Source organism: Theropithecus gelada, chromosome 20 (genome assembly GCF_003255815.1).
Source record: "Theropithecus gelada isolate Dixy chromosome 20, Tgel_1.0, whole genome shotgun sequence".
In the NCBI taxonomy this organism is placed as follows: Eukaryota; Metazoa; Chordata; class Mammalia; order Primates; family Cercopithecidae; genus Theropithecus; species Theropithecus gelada.
The window spans coordinates 8,476,822-8,495,523 of record NC_037688.1 but is presented as its reverse complement, the minus strand read 5'-3'; the positions used below and the strand labels follow the sequence as shown (position 1 = coordinate 8,495,523).

General features: G+C 37.0%; 1 protein-coding gene across 4 annotated transcripts in view; it reads right to left on the bottom strand.

Annotated features, from left to right (window-relative positions):
• The window catches only part of CYLD (CYLD lysine 63 deubiquitinase), a 56,876-nt gene that overhangs the window by 1,725 nt on the left and 36,449 nt on the right, over positions 1–18,702 (bottom strand). For 3 of the 4 annotated variants that reach the window (XM_025370734.1, XM_025370736.1, XM_025370737.1), the window contains 11 exons: positions 18,574–18,690; positions 16,478–16,857; positions 15,104–15,269; positions 14,044–14,185; positions 11,735–11,857; positions 9,236–9,327; positions 8,333–8,399; positions 4,513–4,645; positions 3,500–3,608; positions 2,577–2,695; positions 1,801–2,017 (listed from right to left, as the gene is read on the bottom strand). In XM_025370734.1, coding sequence (XP_025226519.1) covers positions 1,801–2,017; positions 2,577–2,695; positions 3,500–3,608; positions 4,513–4,645; positions 8,333–8,399; positions 9,236–9,327; positions 11,735–11,857; positions 14,044–14,185; positions 15,104–15,269; positions 16,478–16,857; positions 18,574–18,690 — 1,665 coding nt within the window. Of the gene's footprint in view, positions 1–485; positions 659–1,800; positions 2,018–2,576; positions 2,696–3,499; positions 3,609–4,512; positions 4,646–8,332; positions 8,400–9,235; positions 9,328–11,734; positions 11,858–14,043; positions 14,186–15,103; positions 15,270–16,477; positions 16,858–18,573; positions 18,691–18,702 lie in introns of those variants that run through there. The other variant, XM_025370738.1, reaches the window with a different exon arrangement.

Below are 18,702 nucleotides of genomic sequence, written 5' to 3'. Positions count from 1 at the left end.
GTGAAAGCCTTCTTTAATTCTTGACATATTCTCATTTCTTGGTTTCTGAAAGGATTCTGGGTTCAACAGTGAATAAACCTGGTAAAATAAACCTGGTTCACATGAATTCTGAGGTAAGCCCCAAACCTACTTTCCAGACTTCTCTCTGTAGTCACTCAGGGAATCACGTTATCAATACATATGTAGACAACACTCCGTTCTTCACATTTCATTTCCTCCCAGACACAAGTCACCCAGCACACTTCACCAGGAGACTGTCCAATTAGGAACAGATCTAGTCAAATGAACACTATTGTAGCTCCCTACACTTGAAACACATCCTTACCCAAATCTAAGAGTTTGTCTGACACATGACCAGGCCCCGATAAAGGTGCTCTGGGGTGTGACTTCAGAGATTCCAGGAAAGGCTCCTCTGGGTTAGCTCAGTGGCTTTTCCAAACCTATGCTGTTGCGCTACGCTGTTCAGTACAAATGTTAACTGGGTTGGGGGCACATCTACAGATGGGGCTGGGATCCCTCAAGCATCAGAGAACTGAGAAAAGGTGGAGAACTCTTGGTCTAGGGCCTGGGCCTCTGTTCAAGAGGCTGCCACAGGGAATGTCTTAGGCTACTGGAGGGCCACGCCAGAAGATCGTGGGGGCTGGACCTGAGAGAGCAGCTGAAGGAAAAATAGGGTGTAAGAATGAAGGAACATGAGAGTCACACCTCACAACCTTGCCCAGGCCTGGTCTTAACCTGCAAACTCCTTATAGGGAGAGGCAGGGCTGCTTTAACAAACATTTCTTACCTGCAACCCACTATCCCCCCTGGCATTCGTTAAGCATTAGTTAAATAATGATTAAGCATCCTAGAAAGTGGCCTGGCAAGTGCAGCCTATTCCCCACCTCATGGAGAAACATACTACATGCAAAAGAGGCTTTACTTTTCTAAAGAGGATGTTTGTTTACTTCTGCTGTCAGCTTTTGGCAACTGGAAGATAACATGGTTTAGTATAAAAAACATAAGCACTGAGATCAGAAAGACTGAGTTAAACACAAACTACATGACCTCAAGCACCTTAAACCTCAGCTTTAATAACAGAAAAACAGGAATAATCCCCATCTTGCCCGGATTTAGGCAGAATGACTTAATGGTGCTCAATAAACAGCTACCGTGGCTCCTACAAAAATGAGAGGGGCCTGAAGGAAGACAACAAAGCTGGAAATAAGATCCTTCAGGGCTGAAATAAGACTTCCAGGATTCTTTTTTTAAAAAAGAGCATATGCATGTCAAAATATCACAACAATATGAGGTTGGGCACACCAGCTCCTCTTGTAAGCCCAGCACTTCGGGAGGAAAAGGAGGGTGAATCACTTGAGGCCAGGAATTTGAGACCAGCCTGGGCAAAATGGCAAAAGCCCATCTCTACTAAAAATACAAAAAATTAGCCAGGCATGGTGGCATATGCCTGTAGTACCAGCTACTCAGGAGGCTGAGGTGGGAGGATTGCTTGAACCTGAGAGGTGGAGGTTGCAGTTAGCTAAGATCATGCCGCTGCACTCCAGCCTGGGCAACAGAGCGAGACTCCATCTCAAAAAAGAAAAAAAAAAAACCACACACACACACAATAATATTATTCCTTAGTTCGGCTAGCAAGGTTGTTAATGCAATCCAAGACATAAGACTGTTGTCACCAGAATAATCCTGAAAGGATTTTCTCAGAAAATATCATGTCACTCAGAACAGGTGATCCCACTATGAACCGTCCCCACTACAAACCAGAACCCAGTGCCACATGCAGAAGAAAGGCATTTTCAGTACCATCCCGATCGGCCATGCTGTCAAAGAAGAGCCAGGCGGAGTCGTCCTTCCCATACTTCACAAAAGCAACATAGTGGCTTGTTTCTATGCAGAGAACAGCAAATAACTCCATCTTCTGGCAAGGGATGCAGCCGTGTCTCCAGTCCCAGTCAGGTAAGTCTTTGGGAAGTGACACTGGGTTATATTTATGATTCAGCCTCTTGGGATGAAGGTGGACCTAAAATGGACCATGAAAAGAATATCATTAGGTTGAGGTGGGTGGATCACAAGGTCAGGAGTTCAAGACCAGCCTGGCCAAGATGGTGAAACCCTGCCTCTGTTAAAAATACAAAAATTAGCTGGGTGTGGTGGCGGGCACCTGTAATCCCAGCTACTTGGGAGGCTGAGGCAGGATAATGGCTTGAACCCGGAAGGCAGAGGTTGCAGTGAGCCAAATCATGCCACTGCACTCCAGTCTGGGCATTAGAGCAAGACTCAGTCTTGAAAAAACAAAAACAAAAACACCCAAAAACAAACATGTCATTGATGAGCGAAACTCAACGTGTCAAGTGAATGGGCTTCCTTACTCTTGTTAAATGCATCCCTTACTCATAGTAATCAAGTACTTCACCAACAGCTCTCAAATAAACAGAAAAGGCAAAAGCAACACAATTTTATTATGAATTTTTAACTGTTAATTATGATTTTAAAAACTTTCCAAAACCAGCATTCTGTTTTCAACTATAAATAAGTTACTGTTCAACAAAAGTTAGTCCATTAAGTGAAGGGAAACTCACTTGAGTGTTGCAGGTTTTACAAAACTGCTTGATTTTTCCAGCTGAGATGTCCGGATCGTCGTAGCATTCTCTACACTCATACATTGCAAGCCCTCCACATATCCGGCACTGTCTGGGAGCTGAAATGTGGGGAGGGGGAGGGAAGTTAAGAGGGCTTTAAAAAATGTTTTCTTTCATTAAGAAGATGTAAAGAAAAGTTAGCCTGTAAAAAGGATAATGTTCATGGCTTCAAAAAAGTCTCTTTCTCTTCCATCCACTTAAGCTCTCAGTTAGTATCTGAAATATCTTTAAAAACATTTTATCAGACCAAATAATTTTTCTAAATAGTGTCTCCTAGAGTGTTTTCCCCTTCATTATAAAATGCCCATTGATGAAAATTCAAAGATACAAGAAAGTATAAAGGAGAAAACTAAAAGCATCTACAATTTCAGTTGGCAGGAGATAACCACTGTCAATATGATTATGAATTTTCTCTAATAATTTCGTATCTGAATATTTACATAAGTATATATGTGTGTGTGTGTATATATATAGCCCCTTTTGTAGAACATATCAATGTACTTACCTTTCCACTTAATATTACACCATGACCATTTTCATACACACTGGTCTTCAAAACCATGAATTTTAATGGCAGTAGTGTAATTGTTAGATACACACTCCTCTGGTTAATATTCAAGTTGTTTCTAATTTCTTAATCATATGATAATAAGTATGTTTGCATATCAAATTATTTTCATTTCTATTTTCTCAGAATAAATTCCTAGAAATAAAATGACTGGTTTCATATTTTCCAGGCTCTTCAGATACTCAATTGCCTTGGGAAATACTGTGTCCAGTTAGAGTCTAACCCACAACTGATGGGAATTATCTGACAATTTCCACAAAACCAACAAAACAAACTAAAAAAATCTCATACTTACTGTCTTCAAGTAAATCGGTTATATTTAATTCCAGAGAAGGAAAAATTTTTTTAAATAGTTTAAAGTCTTTTCCAAATCGAGGCATCTGAATAATCAGACATGATGGTGCCTATAAAAAAGACGGATATTTTTAGAATCAAAGTGTTAAAAAAAACTTTTCCCTATGAAACCAAAATAGTCATGGCTGTCAAACAAAACAGTGAGTTCTGCCTTAATATTGGTGTCCTATGAAATAGGATCCATATGTCACCATGGGCTGTGGACACAGGACACCAACAAGCCACAGGTCTTCAAGTGGCTCATGATCGCAGGGACACACTAGCACCTCGAGGTTACGAAGTTCAATAATCTCGGGTCTCAGATAAAATCATGGCATTTTATTTGGGTTTATATTTATTAAAGGTTTTGGAAAGGCTGTTTTTGCAAATATGATACAGAAAATATCACAGAAGGAGACTGCTCATTATATTTCAACAAATAAATAACTGTGGCTTTTCAGGTTTTATCAAAAATGATTTCAGAAATGAATACAATCAAAATAAACCACAAGCATATACTATTAAAATTATGGAGATTCTTAGACAATAAAAGAAAAATCATTTCTATCACTTGTTCTTTGGCAAATATAAATGAATTTATAGACATTTTGTCTCTTAATGAAGGGGGAAAAGTACACACTACATTTTGATATATTTGGGTAATATGCTTGGGTAAAATGGCATTTAAAAAAACATGTCTCCTTTTGCTTTAAACGACCTAAAATTTTTCAAGTTACGCAAATTAGCTTGGTGTTTTCTTTAGCAGCAGAAATCCAAAAAATTCAATCTTAATTCTAAGACATTTTCTGTAAAGGCAAAGTTGAAACACTGCATACTTTTTAAAATTTATGTTTCTTAACAGTTTGTGTTTCAAACTGTTCTCAGCTAGTTAAAATCAATAGACACTGAATCTACCAAAAGTCTTAAGACTCCCACAGACTTTCATATAAAATGCCACAGACAAGTAACACTAACCTCTGCAAATTTCAGGTTACTGTTGATGAAAGACCATTCTAACAACTGCTGAATTGTGGGAACTCCAACTTTCTCATTTTTTTCCATAAAAATTTGATAGAAGTAACAATCTTGTACCTTTTGACCTGCTGATCTAAAAACATGCAGAGAAAAAAATACATACAACCTATTTATTAAATGCTTAAATCAAAACGTGAAGTTGACCCAGCAGTATTTGAGAACAGAAAAACCATAAAATTGATGGTGTAGCTTTGGATAGTCAGAACAACAGAGGGAAATAAATGATTTGAATAAAATAATTAAATGTGCTTAGGCACAAGACCTTATACATGATTTGTTTAGTTTTTAGATTGGAAAGTTCTCTTAGTGATTAGGAAAATAATAATGGAATAATAATCCCAATCAAGAAGCACTGTGCGAACAGAACTAACCAAAAGGTAAATCACTTAGTACAATTTCACTGCCCAAATCTAGAAAGCAGCAAACTGTATTTAATGCCTGAATATAAATTATTATGTGCCTGGATGTGACACATTCTTAGCAGACCTTCTAGACCAAACTTTTCATTTCTAAAATGAAGACGCTGAGATCTAGGGAAGAAGAATGACTTCTCAGCAAGTCAAAAGCAGAGCTGAGTACAGAACCCAGAGGCCCTAACTGCTGCTTACCATTCTTTCCGCTAAAGCATGCTGATAGTCACTCGTTTATTCAACAAATACCAAGTAAGCACCTACCATATGCCAATCATAGTGTTACTCTTATATTTTCAGCATCTTTCCTTCTAAATATTTTACTATAGCATGGCATTAGTCTTTAAGACTAACTGTACCAGAAGGACTAATAATCCTTAAGTTTACTATTTACCTTTTCAGCACAATTTCTGGATATAAAGTTAGACTGTTTATATCTAAACTTATATCTAGATTTCAAGATTTTTAGCGGGAAATATTAACATAGTTTTCACTTAAAAAAAAAAAAAAACTCAGCTATTCAGAGATCAGCCTACAGAAATCCTCAGCTTCCCAAAGCAACTTACATCCCCAAATAAACAAAACTTAACTGATAACAAAACAGGAGATTCTGGAGACCCACAGCAAATACAAACAGATGATAATCAAAAAACCTGAAGGCTACGCTATACCAATGTTTTAAGCAGTTGTTGATGACTATGACAAAAGACCAGAATTTTTCTGTGAAAGTCAAAAAGCATAGAAAATTAACAGTTTACAGGAAAAAAAAATAAGAGAGGAAAATAAGAAACCAGGAAGTAGTAGAGGTTAAGTAGTTGTAATCATAATAATGGCAGCAGGGGAGGAGGGCTGGTCGTTGAACGGAGCAGTGCATTGCAAACACTAAGAGAAAGGAGGCAGAAATGAGGATGGAGAAGACAATTTACTAATTTCTTGACTTTCCCTTGTTTCTTGCATCCCACTCCTTTATTCTAAACTCAGTTTTGTTTTACTGAAGCACATTCTATAGTAGGTCTCTGAATGGTAATTTAGTACTGGTTCTTCCTGCTCCGAAATTCTGAATATTTTTATTCTTAGAATTTCAGTCTATCAAAAATTCTAAAAATTCTTCAGCTATTATCTGTTGAAACATTGCCTTTTCCCTATTCTCTCTAGTATCTCCTTCTGGAACTCCAGTTAGAATCCATCTTCCATGTGTATTATGCTCGCTCTCTTGTTTTCCAACTCTTTATTCCTTTGTGCAACATTCTGGGTACTTTCTTCAGCTCTGTCTTCCCAATGAGCAATTCTCTCTTTAGCTGTGCACACTGCATCAATGAGGTAACATCATGATATAGTTTCTATTTCTGAAGATTCTGTCTTTGGTTATTTGATTCTGTTTATCAAATCTGTTTTACGTTTCATTGGCATCTAGTTCTTTTGTCTCTTCAATCATTTAAGAACATCTTATGGTCTCTTTTAGACTATCTAATTATTTCAGATTTTTTAAGGTACTCATCCTATTTGTCGCATCTGCTGACTCTGTCTGTCAAAACGAAACGCTAGTGGAGGGGAAGAATTACTCTGGAAAAAGAGCCAACTTAGAATATTTATAATCTTTAAAAAGTGATTCTCAATATGAAGAGGTTGTTTGCAGGTGTAAAGGGGAGAGTGTACCCTTCAGGGGGTGTAAGAACTTCCCAGGGCCCTTTCAAGTCCCACAAGGCATTCAGACTCTGAGATATATTCAGAGATGCCCTGATCCCTCCCTACCCGCTCTGAGGATCACTGCAGCACTCAACCTATGTTATTACTGGGTGTGTATTACATTCCATAAGTGTGTAGGCTAAAAAAGGGGGTAAAGAGGATGAAAACAACTGTTTGAAGCATCTGAAATTTATCTCTTTAAAATGAAAAACCAAATTGACTTTTTTCTCCCACAGTGCCTTCTAGGTTTCCTACATCATGTACTAAACATATCTTTCCTTTCCCATTTCTGTTTGAAAGTTGACTTATAAGACACTGAAATTCTACATGCAGTTAATTCTATTTCTGAGCTTTCTATCTGGCCCCATTGATCCATATTTCTAATCTTATGCTAGTATCACACACTATTTTAAAGTCTATTGCTTTGCCTTCATAGCTTATAATAGAAATCTATTTTAAAAGCATTCTTCAAGATTTTGGCCCACTTCATTTTGTAGAGAACTCTAAATCCACTTTCCTGAAGTATGTTAAGATCTTGCTTGTGTGCAAATTATTACGTAATCATCTTTAAATTATTTAATTGTCCTACCCAGAATGCAATCTTTCTCACTAATTAATCAAATCCCTTTTAGCTCTGTATAAGTCTTTAAAAAATCTATCTCAATAAAATTGATTTCTTGGTATTTTATACTTTCATGAAGTATGAAATTACTTTTTCATATCTGCTTGAAGGTATACAGAAATGCTATTGATTTTTCCATGGATATTTTACGTAGACAAATTATGAATTCTTTTTTAGGTCATTTTCTAGGATTTTTTAGGTGTACATATGGCTATTATCATCTTTGAAGAGATAATATGAGCTCTTGATGGTTATATATCATGTCTCATTTCATTAATTAGAACTTCCCAAACAATATCAAACCACAGCCATGGCACTGTCCACCCTTCCTCTCTTCTCCTCACCCATCAATTCAAAAGTGGCATCAAACAATATCACTTTAAGACATAGAGATGAGGAAGAGTGCTTGTCTATGCTTAGCTTTTTGGGAAGTCTATAGGATATCACTAAGATTCTCAACAGAGAAACCCAAGCTAAAATGTAAAAAAGGTTCATTGTTTAGACTGAGAACATTCAAACTACCTGGAAAGTTCAGTCATTTAGAACATTTCATTAAGAGCTTTACTACATTAAACAAGGCTTTCATTCAACATGGTGGGTGGGGAGGGGAGACAAAGTTATACAACTAAGAACAGGAAAGCTAATTTAAGACTAAATTTTTTGAGTGATGAGTAGACAGAAAACAGTGTTCCTGAAGTGTCTCATTAAGTTAGAATAAGATTTTTTTTTCTTAAAAGGTTCATTAATTGAAATTACGAAAATATATATACAGTATCAAAAGAAAATGATATGCAATAATACTTATCGCTAAGGTTAAAAATTATAGTACAAATTTACATTGGATTTGATCTTCAAGTAAACTATGGTACTGTGGCGAGGACAACAAATAAAATTAACTTGCATGATATTCCCCTAGCCTATTAAGAGCCCTAAACAAATACAATATTAAGAAATCATTCTGGAAATCATGTCTGTTGAACAATGGCAGTGGAAATGAGAATTGTCTATTTTTCCAACGCTTCTAGAACAATTTAAAGGTTACCTTATTTTTAGCAAAGGTTCTACCCTTAAAATATGATGAAACAGGATATTCAAGAATTCCTCAGGATCTAGGAGAAAATTTAAAAATCAAATAAGTCACAGACAAAATTTTTAAATCATTTTATTTTTTATTTCTAACAGTCATATTTTAATACTGAATTCTGTTTCATTCACCCAATATTATTTCAATTAAAAGCACAGTTTTCAAGTTTTCCTGACAAAGGAAAAACACAAAAGACATTTAAAAGTTATAATCAAGTATTATGTTTCAATTTTGTTGTAAGTTTATTACATTTGAAAGGGTGCAACAGATCGCACATAATGAAATAGCTGTTATTTCTTTTGGGGGGTTTAAGGTAAGTGGAGTACAATCTGAAGTATGCCCTGTTTTTTCCTGCAAGCTCTAAACATTACAGCTGGTTACAGTATGCTGCTGATAAGTTCAAAGTCAGGTGGTGAATCTTTGAGTAAGCCCATTAGCTAGGAAGAGATTGAAACACTGTTCCCTGACTATAAACTTAATCCTAGTCAGCAGCTTTCTAACTCCTTTTATAACAAGGAAAACTCAGTGGGAAAATGTAGAAAACCCAATGCAACTCTGCACCACAAGAGAGAAACAACTGAGAATATCATTGCTGGGTGGAAAGGAAAGGACTTTTTATTTAAGCATTTAGTATACTAGAACCAGCCAGCTTCTTAAAGGAGTTCATTATTCCACATCATCAATCACTTTTAGAAGAGAGGAAGAATTTACAAAAAGGGAAGATAACCATATATCACATAGAAAGAAATTTCTAATTTAAAATAAAACCCCCCAACTACACAGACACACATTTCAGTTAATACTTTGACATGTGAATATGCTCTTCAGTTATGTTTAATGCATGTAAGTTAAGATGGTCACCTTTTTCTTCAGAGGTAAATCCTGATGCAGCCTCCACCTTTTCAAGTATTTTCCTCAGTTTCATAATTTTTGTGGCACACACATATCCATATCTATGTTAGTAAAAAACTATTAATTGATATTGGCATGTATTAAATTATATAACACATCTTAATCACACAGTTTTTTTCTTTTTTTTTTTTTTGAGACAGAGTCTCACTCTGTCACTCAGGCTGGAGTGGTGCAACGGCCCGATCTTGGCTCACTGTAACCTCCGCTTCCCAGGCTCAAGAGATTCTCAAGCCTCAGCCACCAAAGTAACTGGGATTACAGGCGTGCACTACCATGTCCAGTTAATTTTTGTATTTTTAGTAGAGACAGCATTTCACCATGTTGGCCAGACTGCTCTTGAACTCCTGGCCTCAAGTGATCCACCTGCCTCGGCCTCCCAAAGTGCTGGGATTATAGGTGTGAGCCACCGTGCCCAGCCAACACATTTCTTATACAACTCCAGTATGTCATAAATCAATAGGTTAGACAATTAGTTTGAAGAAAACAATTACAGACTTCTTCTTGAAGCTTGCAAAATTAAAGATCTAGAACCAGAATTATTCTAGACACTATTATATGCTCTACAAGTAACTGTCTTACACTAATACAATACAAAAATTATTTTAAGTTTGTGGTGATTAATTTTTTAAATAATATTTGCTTGGGAAATTAAAGCATTTACTTTATAAAGCAGAATATACAATTTTGAGAGAGAGTATCCTTTTAATAGTAAAGTGTGAAACAGCCACCAAGGGAAACGGGAAAAGGAATTTATAAGAAACTGAAAATGTAAAATCTGCAATCAAACCAACTGGCATAATGATGACATTTTCTCTCTTCTTTGTCTGAATGCAAGACACATTCAATAAGTTTAATATCACTTTAAATTTGTAATTCTAAAAATGGCTTCAGAGGACAACTTAGTGGCTACCATAAGTTTACTAAGGACAAGTCAGAACTAGCTAATTTTATATCCACTTTTTATACTATTCATTCATTCGTTCGTTTCCTGCAACCAATGCAGACTGAGAATCTACCACTTACATAGTAATGTAACCTGTCAGCCACTGGGAATACAAAACGAGTATAAAAAGACAGAGTGTCTGAAGAAAAGCAGAGATTTCAGCACCAAATAAAACCAGCCAGCTATATACAGATATGAATGCTACAGACACAGACACAGGGAATCCTGATCACAACAGGGCATCTGACCAGTTTCTTACTGTACACAGGGTAAGAAAGTGTGATTAACTATGATTCTTAACCGGCTGAACAATAGAATCCGAAGAATGTTTATTAATGAACTTATGGTACTTTGGAAGGAAGGAAGGAGGTGGTAACATCCCTTAGAGTTTCGGGTTTGACCTGTCTTGTTCCAGTATCAATTAGTTGGGGAAAAAAAATAGTATGTTTAAAAAATTTGCATAAGATAAAATAATTGATGTGAAAATCAAGATTCACAATTATCTTAAAAGGTAAGATCATTAGAGAATTCATTACAGAATTTAAAGAAAGCAAAAGATTCAAGTGAGGAAATTTATTCTCTTATAATTTACTTTCCTAGTCATGTGATATAGCAGATAATTTGGGATGCTCATTGTATTTGAGTATTCTGCTTTTTTGGTTCAAATTTGATATAAAACTATTTTTTACTTTAATTGATAAATAAGAACAGTATATAAAAGGATTCAAATTTATCTTAACATGGACTTTAAATTATATCGCTTTCTCTCTATACTCCTGAATGAACAAATTTGTTTTATGATCTATCGCCCTAATTCTTCGTAGTTTAAATTTTATAATGGGACATTATCACATATCACTACTACCACTTATTCAAAGTCTTTACTAGATATCTCTTGTCACTTGTGCTTGTACCATTACAAATTGCTTCCTGTGGCCATAAAAAGACATATTTATAATTCCTAAATTAGGAAATGGAAAAATAATCACCTTTTTAAGGCAGGTGGAAAGAGGCCAAATATATTCCTTTAACCAAAAAATATGGCACTAAAATACATCTCATCTGTTGCTAGTCCAAAGTATTAAACATTAGCTATTCTATAAAGAATTTCCTTGGTTCCTTTTCTTTCAGATTTAAGAAGCTAGACTATATCAATTTAACTAATAAGCATGATTACTTGTAGCAGAGGTGCTGGAATAAACTATTTCAAAAGATAAGAATTCTAAGTATTATGTATTAGCTTTCCTAAATGTACTGCAATTGCTAAATTATAGTTTACTCTAGCAAAATGGGTTAAGTCATTTCATGGAATATGCTATCAGATTTAAGAAATTAAGTAAACAAAAAAGTACAAGGACCAAAGGTTTAAAAATGTAATATTTTACCATAAGAACTAATTTTCCCCCATCTCTTATATGAAGACAAGGTATAAATTAATTACTATACCAGAAAACAGCAAATAGAACACCATGTAAAGGCAAAATAGCAATATGTCTTCTACTTACATTCTCAGAGGATTAACAATTTCTGTCCTCAGTAACTCTTGGGTTTCACTATAATATTCTACATCATTCTTTTCTTTGGGTCTAAGTAACACAGTGTCCAGAACAGAACTAAAAGCAAATAAGCTGCAAAAGAAAAAGGATATTTTTCTTCATGCTATAAACATATTTTTCAAGAAATAGATTTTTTAAAGAATTAGAAGAGGAAAAGAAGTAAAGTCTAGAGAAGAAATAACGTAACAATTTGTGTTTTTCGTTAACACAGGTATCAGGACCCCTGTGAAGATGCCCAAGGTTCAATCATCAGGACCTACAGATCTTTCCATGTTAAGGACAATACCAATAATACTGAAAAAGCAAACTGCAGATCAACGGTGTTAAAGGATAACAATGTGCCCATAGAATATTAAAAAATAAAACTTCTTTGCAAAAGTTGAAAGAGGGACTACAAATCTGTCAAATTACAGACAACAGAGGACATCATTTATAAACAACTTCCCGAAGCAAGCACTACTCAGTGCCTCACTTAATATCACTTATGAGTGACTAACAGGCCAGGTGCGGTGGCTCATGCCTGTAATTCCAGCACTTTGGGAGGCCGAGACGGGTGAATCACCTAAGGTCAGGAGTTTGAGACCAGCCCAACTAATATGGTGAAACCCCATCTCTACTAAAAATACAAAAATTAGCTGGGCATGATGGAGTACACCTGAAGTCCCAGCTACTTGGGAGGCTGAGACAGGAGAATCACTCGAACCCAAGAGGCGGAGGTTCCAGTGAGCCAAGATTGCACCACTGCATTCCAGCCTGGGTGACAGAGCGAGACTCCATCTCAAAAAAATAAATAAATAAAATGAGTGACAGCAGTAACTTGCTGGTATCAAGGAAAAAGAAAATTTAGGCCGGGCGTGGTGGCTCAAGCCTGTAATCCCAGCACTTTGGGAGGCCGAGACGGGCGGATCACGAGGTCAGGAGATCGAGACCATCCTGGCTAACAGGGTGAAACCCCGTCTCTACTAAAAAATACAAAAAGCTAGCCGGGCGAGGTGGTGGGCGCCTGTAGTCCCAGCTACTCGGGAGGCTGAGGCAGGAGAATGGCGTGAACCCAGGAGGCGGAGCTTGCAGTGAGCTGAGATCCGGCCACTGCACTCCAGCCTGGGCGACAGAGCGAGACTCCGTCTCAAAAAAAAAAATAAAAAAATAAAAAATAAAAAAAAAATAAAAATAAAATAAAAAAAAATAAAAAGAAAAAGAAAATTTAGCTAATACAGATTTTTGTCAGGAAATCTAAAGAATATATCAATGCTGTAAGGCTTGTTTTTATCAAAGTATTCTGCAAATAAAATGACCACCACTTTATTCTCCCTACTTTAAAAATGTTAACATCCCATATTAACTTCCTAATTCTTATCATCTGGCTACAGAACTGGCAGGCTACTCTCAATTTAGCTCAGTCTACAATCCTCAGAACCTAAAGATTCTTGGTTCAATCTCCAGAGCTTAAAGATCCTTGCAATGTTAAGGCTGGGCATGGTGGCTCATGCCTGTAATCCCAAGCACTTTGGGAGGCCAAGGCAGGTAGATAATTTGAGGTCAGAAGTTCAAGACCAGCCTGGCCAACATGGTGAAACCCCATCTCTACTGAAAATACAAAAAAAAAAAAAAAAAAAAAGTTAGCTGGAAGTGGTGGTGCAGCCAGTAATCCCAGCTACTCAGGAGGCTGAGTCAAGAGAATCGCTTGAACCTGGGAGGCAAAGGTTGCAGTGAGCCCAGATTGTGCCACTGCACTCCAGCCTGGGGGACAGAGTTAGACTCTGTCTCAAAAAAAAAAAAAAATATTGCAATGTTAAGTTGTTCCACTTTGGAAAAAAATTGCATATATGAGGGCAGCAGTGCTGCTACTGAAAATCGTTTTTTAAAAGAAAGTAGTTTTATGACTGCCTTTACCTACTAAAAGAAATACAGCACACAACAGCCAATGGCTTTACTGCAAGTTATGTTGTTTGACACTTGCACAACTATTTCCCAGATACCTTCTGTATATCTATTTGATTTGTAACAATTTCATTTGTAACAATATCATTCACCTTTCTGGATACAGAAACATGAGAGGACATTCAAAAGCTTCCAAGGAGTATGTCATGAAAAGCAAATTTGCCTTTCGATCCTGACCCATGGTCATCAAGTTTCTCTGCTCAGAGGCAGGTGGCAGTTTCTTGCACACACACTCACACACGCACACACACACACCCCCATATGCGTCCCTGCCCTCATGGCACTATCTATACCTATTGTATTTATTGTACACTTACCAGAATAAGGTTGAGTCTAAGTAACAAGAATTGTAATGACCCTGAATGCCTTTCTTCTTCCCAATCATTATCTCCAAGCCTTCTTTTTCCATTTTTGGCGGAGTATTTTCTTCTACTACTTCACTTAAGTAGCCTCCAAATGCTGAAAAGATTTTTTTTTAAAAAAGTAAATGAAAAGAATTCTTTTAAACTATTACAATATGTATTCCCATAAATGTTTTTTCATTTTAAAATGGTTTTGTATTTTGATGCAAAATTTGTTTCTTAACTTTAAGTGGAAAGTAGGCTTTGGTTAACTGCTATTCAACTTGGCTTATAAAAACTGCTATTGTTCATTTTCAACTTCATTTCCTCCAAGATTTAAAAACACACTTTAGGGTATTATGTGTAAAAAGCATCTGTCAAGTAAAATATGTTTCCCAAATATTTTACTATTTATCTGCAGATGCTTCAAGTTTGAAAAGAAAATGAAAATTCCAAAGTACTATTTCAACATAATAAGAAGTGTTTTTCATAAAGATGGCTTTCCTGTTTGCACCTGCTGAAGCCCCAAGACTCTTTTTCACTATTATGTAAAAGTGGAAAGGAACAGCACCAGGAAACTGCCACCAATTACACGTGATGAGGAGAGCTGTCCTCCAGCAATCAGTTGAAATCTACTTCCTTCACCAAAATGCTGATTTCTTTGTAAGATACACTCACTGCTGTACTTAAACAAGATACTGTGAGGGAAGTCAGTTAAAAAAAAAAAAAGGTCACATTTCAATTTCTACCACTAGCATTGCTGAAAACTAAATGTCTGTCACCAACAGGAAGAGAAAAACAAATCACACTATTATTCACTTTATAAGTCCCAAACACACATCCTAATACTTTTTAAAGAGGTCCCCTCTTAAAACAACTTTCTTATACACCATGCAACATTTTTACTGATTTAAAGCTTAATGAGAGTTGGCAAGAAATATATTAAAACACTGTCACCATCACCTAATATAACATGATATGAGATTAGAATTAGAGTCATTCCAGGTTGTTAAGTAAACGAAAAGCATCCAAATACCTAAGGAGTTACAGCGCTCGATCTGATTGGAAACCGGCTGCAATGATGCAAACCTAGAGTCAGGCCTGCAGCTCTTCAGTTTCACAAACAGCGCCTTCTTCAGGGCACAGGTGAAATACCGAGTGCCTCTGAAGGTTCCATCCGTACAGCCTGCACACTCATCTTCCTGAAAAAGAAATGCTTCAACATGCATTATACCGTGCCTTACAGAGACAGTATACAAAGAACTAAGGTTTCTAAGACCTGTTTCTAGTATACCCTTTCCCACCACTCCCTCTTCGCACCTGTACGGAGAACCTCGTCAAGAAAAAGTTGAGTAATCAGTGCTTCAGCCCACAGCTACTGATTTAAGGAGTGAATTCCTTAATCCAGCATAAAGCCCTTCTTGTATTTCCTTTCAGAATATATGCTTCAACCTCCCCTGGTTAAACAGGCTTTCCCGCACCATTTCTACAAGCATTAAAACAGGCAGGGAAGGAGAAGGCTATTTATTTTAATCCTCATTCTTGCCTTCCCGCCATGCCCCACAAGATAGTATTCACTAGCATGGAAACAAATAAAAAAAAAAAAAAAAAAAAAAGAAAGAAATATATTTAAATTGGCCAGGTGCGGTGGCTCATGCCCATAATCCTAGCACTTTAGGAGGCCGAGGCGGGCGGATCACTTGAGTCCAGGAGTTTGAGACCAGCCTGGGCAACATGGCGAAACCCTGTCTCTACTAAAAATACAAAAAACTAGCCAAGCATGGTGGTGCATGTCTGTATTCTAGCTACTCAGGTAACTGAGGCAGGAGAACAGCTTGAGCCCAGGAGGTCAAGGCTGCAGTGAGCCCTGACCGTGCTACTGCACTCCAGCCTGGGCGATAGAGTGAGACCCCATCTCTAAATAAATGTTAAACATACTCAACTTCTCCTTTCCTGATTACAAAATATCAAACGATATGTTCTCCTGATCTCTAAAGGGAAAACCTTTCCCTCTAGCAAAGGTCTCAAAAGATCTCTAAAAATGGTGATTAATTTTAAAGCCAGTGATATAATTCTTAGAACTGACCAGGGGAAGTGGCTGAAGAAGAAAGACAAAAGATTATGGCAAATTTGTTTGATTTACTAAATTTGGTTTAATATAAGGAGCCTAAATCGATTGGCCTAAAAATCAACTTTCATTCCTTGAACGTAAATCAACTAACATTAGGACAAGTGGGTCGCAAGCCTCAGGGGTGGCAAAGGGAAGTCAGGCAACACGGTGAGAAAATTCTTCTGCAGTGATAGCTTTTCTGACAAATATAACAGTTTGTCAAAAAGCATATAATAGGGTGAAATCTACATAAAACCTCATAGAGAAAAAAATTGAAATTTTGGGGTCAAGTTAAATTACCAGTTCCAGTCCAGCAAGTACTTCATTCAGTCCTGGGGGCTGACCGATCCAACGGATTACCCCGTAGAAAGGAGGGTTCTCCTTAACTTCAGCCAGTGAGCCCACTTCTAGACCATGTGAGTTCCCAGGAGGCATAGCCAAGGGTGGACTCTCTTGCACGGGTGCAGTGTTTAGCTCTTCCATCACAGACTGGGCTGACAGAGAAAGTGGACTGTGGCCAATACTTCCATTGGTATTGGGCATCTTTGTGAGACTGAACGGTAAAGAGTGGAATCTGTTCTCGGTGGACAGTGAGTTCACAGGAGGAGGCTGGAGTGGTGGTGAAGAGCGGTCGAAGTCTGTAGATATCTCTGTAAGAGATTTTGCAGGGTCTTCTGCAACTAAAAAATTATTCCTAATTAGAGAAATGTATTCAAGGATATCGACTCTGTCTTCCATTTCTAAAACTTCATATACAGATATAGTCCAACCGCCCACCTGACCTCCCTGCTATTAATAGTACTCTCATAGGCACAAAGTTACTATCTCCAACAGTGTTCTCGCTTCTCCCTCCACCCCCATATTTATGCACCTCAGTCAATGGCACCCAATTGTTCAAACCAAAAAATCTTCATCAGTGGGTATCGTATAGGTGATAGTCTTTGTCCAAAATACAATTAATTGAGAAAGCAGTACAAAAAGATACCGAACACCTTAAGAAACGCTTCTAAATAACTAATGGATCAAAAAAGAAATAATAAGTTTTAACAATAAAGAAAAAAGAGAAAAAGAAACAAAGAAAGAAAGAATCCTTGCGGAACATGGCTAAATTAATACTTATAAGGGAATTTTATAGGCTTAATTGCTTATTTCAGAAAAAAACAAAAGCTAAATATGAACTCAGCATACAACTTGGGAAGTTAAAAGAACAGAATAACCCCCAAAAAGGTAGAGAAGAATAAACTAAAGAACAGAAACAATAGAAGAGAGAAAACAAACATACAATAAGAAGTTCAAAGCCAGAACAAACACAAACACACAATGTAATTTAAGAGAAACCAAACACATGATAAAGAGAGCCACGGCCAAAAGCTACTTCCTTAAAATGACTAATACATTTGACAGGCAGGTACTGCAGATCATTGAGGGAAGAATGAACTTCTTACTAAATGCTGTTGAGATAACTGGTTATCCATATGTTTAAAAAAAATTAAACTGGAATCCTACTCATACTCTACATGAAAATCAGCTCCAGGTGGCTTAAAGACAAATGCGGCAGGCAAAACTCTAAAGGCTGGGAGACCACAGAGTAAGGCCTGTTTGCCTTTCCATTCTCATCTCGTGAGTGTCACGCCTCTTTCTCTGTTCCAGTGCCTGGCAAACACTAGCTTCCATTCTTCCACGAGGACTTTCCATATGCTAGTTCTTCTCCCGAGGAGGTTCTGGCCCCTTTCACTTTGTCATCTGTCACTCCTCTGGTAAACCTAAGCATGTGTCACTGCCCCAAAGAAACATACATCTCCAAGACGCTGAGAAAAGTCATCTTTGGTGTATTCTCACAGCATCACGCACCTTCACTGCACACAGCACCAAGGCAACTCTACTTCTGTGTCTGTGGTTGTTTGATTAATTTCTGTCTCAACAACTTAACTGCAAACTCACAAAGGGCACGAACCATGTCTACTTTTTCTCACCATTTTCATCTTGATGCCTAAAAGAATGCCTGGCAATCATAAGCACTCAATAAATATTTGTTGAACAAATGAACAAAGAAAAGAATAAACTAGACGAAAATGATGTCCCAGGACCAAGGGAAGATAAACTTTTTTAAAAGGGAGTGCTTTAAAGAGGTCAGGAAGGAACCAGACAGAAATCTTCCACCCTAAATAGATCGGTTAAAGGAAAAGAACAAATTACTAATCCACTTCTTAAACATTTTAATAATCTTAACAGCAGTACAGTTCAAACTGTGTACAATATTTTAGTTCAGCAATATTACAAAGAGTGGTCTACTTACTCTGTTTCCAAAAACTACAAATATTGCTATAAAAAGCCATTTTTATTTGATGAGTTAAAAAGAAAGGATCATTATAAAGAGCACTAAAGTTACAGATTACCTTCATCAATGTACCATGTATTTTTTGATTTGGATTGTGGTTGTGAGTCAACGGAAGACCCATTTAAGGTATAAAATAATTCAGATCTGTTTCTATTTCCAGGGTCTGAGGTAGATCCTATAGAACAAG